The 3,485-nt window shown below is 31.4% G+C and overlaps 1 protein-coding gene across 1 annotated transcript; it reads right to left on the reverse strand.

Moving 5' to 3' along the window:
• Positions 1 to 232: 232 nt before the first annotated feature.
• On the reverse strand, positions 233 to 2,908 carry PTH (parathyroid hormone). The gene is made up of 3 exons (XM_010346086.3): positions 2,830 to 2,908; positions 953 to 1,043; positions 233 to 850 (listed from the first exon to the last, which is right to left on the reverse strand). Exons 2-3 carry the CDS (start codon positions 1,036 to 1,038, stop codon positions 589 to 591), a joined length of 348 nt encoding a protein of 115 aa, XP_010344388.1. The 5' UTR covers positions 1,039 to 1,043; positions 2,830 to 2,908; the 3' UTR covers positions 233 to 588.
• Between the last annotated feature and the right edge of the window lie 577 nt (positions 2,909 to 3,485).

A 3,485-nucleotide genomic window follows, 5' to 3' on the forward strand; every position in this document is an offset into this window, starting at 1 on the left:
GCCCCCTTTTTTGCTCAGCATTTTATTTCTTTTCCTGAAATCAAGAGGACAACAGTATTTAGCTAGTGAAGATTTGGGAGCCCAGAACCCAGTACTTTGGTAAACTAAAAGGATGATGTTAAAAGTATCCAAAAGTGAAACACATTTAAAAAAAAATACTTTGTATTGTTCTAACTATTCATGGTCAATGTAAACGTCTGGGTGTAAGTCATGACCAAAAAGATACTTGCAATGAGTGAGAAATAAATCATTTATTTAGACTTATGATCATTAAATTTTGGTTTTACATTTTAAGGTTAAAGAGAAGTTTAAAAGTGCAATTTTATTCTTTTATAAATTATGCAACAACATACTTTAAAAAGAATAAGCAACAGAAAAGTTTAAAAGAGCTATTAAATGAATAAAAGTAGAATCAAAATAATCAATTTAAATTGCAGCTATCATGGCTAGTGATGGATAACATGTAGTTTGACGTGTCAGAAATATTGGCACTTGGAAATCTTAATAGAGCTTTGAAAAACTAGCAGCATGGAGTACTGTTGACCTACACTGTCTAGTGCAGAACTCTGACCATATCTGTTTTCCTTTTCATTGGGATTTAGCTTTAGTTAATACATCCACATCAGCTTTGTCTGCCTCTCCAAGACTTTTTTCATGACTCTCAACCAGGACATTGTCTTCCTTTCTTCGGGGCCTTTGAGAACCAGCATCTCTGGGAACTAGAGGAGTTCCAAGGGCAACAAAATTGTGCACATCCTGCAGCTTCTTACGCAGCCATTCTACTCTCTCCATCGAGTTCAGATGTTTTCCCAGGTTGTGCATAAGTTGTATTTCACTCACGGATCTCTTCCTGGGAAGAAGAGAAACAGAAGGGGCCATTTCCGATTAGCTCCCCGCTTCTAAATGATAAAACCAACATTAAAATCCAATTCCCAGGCAAAACAGTACTTACTTAACAGATTTCCCATCCGATTTTGTAAGAAAACAAATTGCCAACATGACAATCATTACTTTAGCCATGTCTTTTGCAGGAAACATCTTCACTAAAAAGAAAAGCAAAATGGAGGTATTTAAAAATGTTTTTAATATTTCAAACTATAATAATATAATAGTAACTAATTGGGTTGGTTTTCACAAGAAGCTTTTGGAATCAACCTCTTTATTTTATGGATACATTAGTATACCTAATATATTTACACATAATTTGACTTAGAAATTAGTTTTATGCTCCTAAGTATCTTTTGGAGATTTCTTGTGCAAGTTTTAATATACAAATCTTAAGCCACAAGAGGAATGAAAGAGCTATTTTTGAGACTTCCCCCCTGCACTGCATTTTCTGTTGATTATTCCTCAGTGCTTATAATTTGCTTGAAAATGGCTAATTTTCATAATAGGATAAACTATTAACACTGTTTATTTACTTAGCAAATCCTTTTCTTAAGTAAACTTCATTTCAGGCATTGTAATAATAACCATAAATACCAAACTAATAGGTGCTGATTTAGAGATTTTCACTAAATTAATGCATATTTCTCCTAGCGTTAAAAATAATGTGTCAAAGTATTTAAAAATCATCTAATTAATTATTTGTGATGTGGATTTCGAGCTTCATCTCTAAATGGAATCCTTGTTTGTATCTTATTTCTTCAACTTATTTTATTAAATTATCTTTTAATATAACTTTTTTCTCTTTCCTTGTTTCACATCAGTATAGGATATTCTTGTTTCAATCTGCATTTCAGTACTTGCAAAGGCTGTTAATATAGAAGTGCCTTCATGCTCAGTATGCTGCCTTTTAACATGCACATAGAGTAATTATGTACTCCTGTTTTACAGGGAATTTGTATCATTTAAAAGTAGCATAGGAAATATAATCTGCTACATTTTTGTTTACAATATAAAGCTATTGATGGAGCAACAGATGAAAATTTTATTTTTTGGTTATGTTAAAAACAAGCACTGTAGCTAGAGGACAGGAGCACTGGAGTCTAATCTTAGCTTTTTCACATTTACCTAGTGACCTCAGGCATATCTGCTTTGCTTCCTTAGGGAAATGGGCTTTTTATGAGAATATCATGGAAAAAAAGCTGAAAAATTGTTGCAGAACACCCTTAAAATTCATGTAATACAATTTCATGAAATTAAAGAAATATAGTTTTCAGAATAGATCTGTCATTTATGTAAAGGGAATAAATATTCACTAGTCAAACTGAGCTTATCTAACTTTAGTATACAGATTGGGCTCTTTATGAGCCATGAAATAAATAAGAATCCAAATAAGAATACTCTGCAGGAAAATAGAATATTAACTCCACTTAATACATTTATAGTGATTATTTAAATCAGAACTATTCAATCACCATCAGCCTGTTTCATTTCAAAATTTTTATACCGATATTATATTAAAGCATAGCATGACAAATTTTAATGATTTTTTGCTGTAATTTCAGATAAATTTTTAAAAAGCAAGGTATCTCAAGAGACTTTAATCACAAAGTATTTTGGGATTTGAGAGTATTTTAGTAGCATTAATTTATTTTGTCTGTGGCATTTTATATTAAACATAACTCAATCTTCTTAGCATTTTACCTTGAAGAAGCAACATGGTATTTGTAGAAATGGTACTCATTAAATAACTTGATTATCAAAAATCTCCTGATATTCAGAAGTGAATTTTTAAGATTACTTACCATGCAGTGTCTTAGAACAAGATCTTCTTTCAGGTATCTTTCAGGTATATTAGTAGTGATGTTGAGTAAACTAAAGAAAACTGATGAACTGGACTGCAGACCCTTAGATGTAACTTTTATATATAGGTCTTCTGCTTACCAAGAGAGGCTCTTTTATTGTTACAGGTGATGTCACTCCCAATTCACTGGATCTCAACTATAGGTTCAGAGCATCCCAATGTGCACACCCATTGGGCGGTGCATACTTTTCTTAAGTTTCGGATAATTGGATACCAAAAGGGAAACAGCATTTGACCTGAAAAGGGGCTTATGCAAAGACTTTCAATAAATACAGAATTATACCACCTAGAAAAATTCTACCTGGATTGATAAATCTGAATTTATACTGTAAAAAAAACTGATTTCAAAGGTTTATGATAAACCTATTATCTTACTTGAAAGTAAAATCCAAAAATAAGTATATTTTTTATAACTGTACTGTTGGTACAATTTTAGTCATAACGTTATGCTTATTTTACAAGCCATTTTCAACCAATTCACATCACTTCTGGTCATCTTTCAACAAAACAGAAATAGCCCTTTTCTTAATGAAAGTATTAAAAACAATTTGAGAAAATGCTCTTAGCCCATAATAACTTTAAAAGCTTCAAAGTTGAAATCATTTTAAAATGTATTTAACTTATATTTTATTTGTGCATTTTAATCTGTAATAATACCATTTGATAAGCACTAACTGCATGCCTTACATATATTATCCCACTAGATCTTCACAGCAGTCCTTTAAAGTTAGTACTT

This window comes from Saimiri boliviensis, chromosome 6 (genome assembly GCF_048565385.1).
Source record: "Saimiri boliviensis isolate mSaiBol1 chromosome 6, mSaiBol1.pri, whole genome shotgun sequence".
NCBI lineage: Eukaryota > Metazoa > Chordata > Mammalia > Primates > Cebidae > Saimiri > Saimiri boliviensis.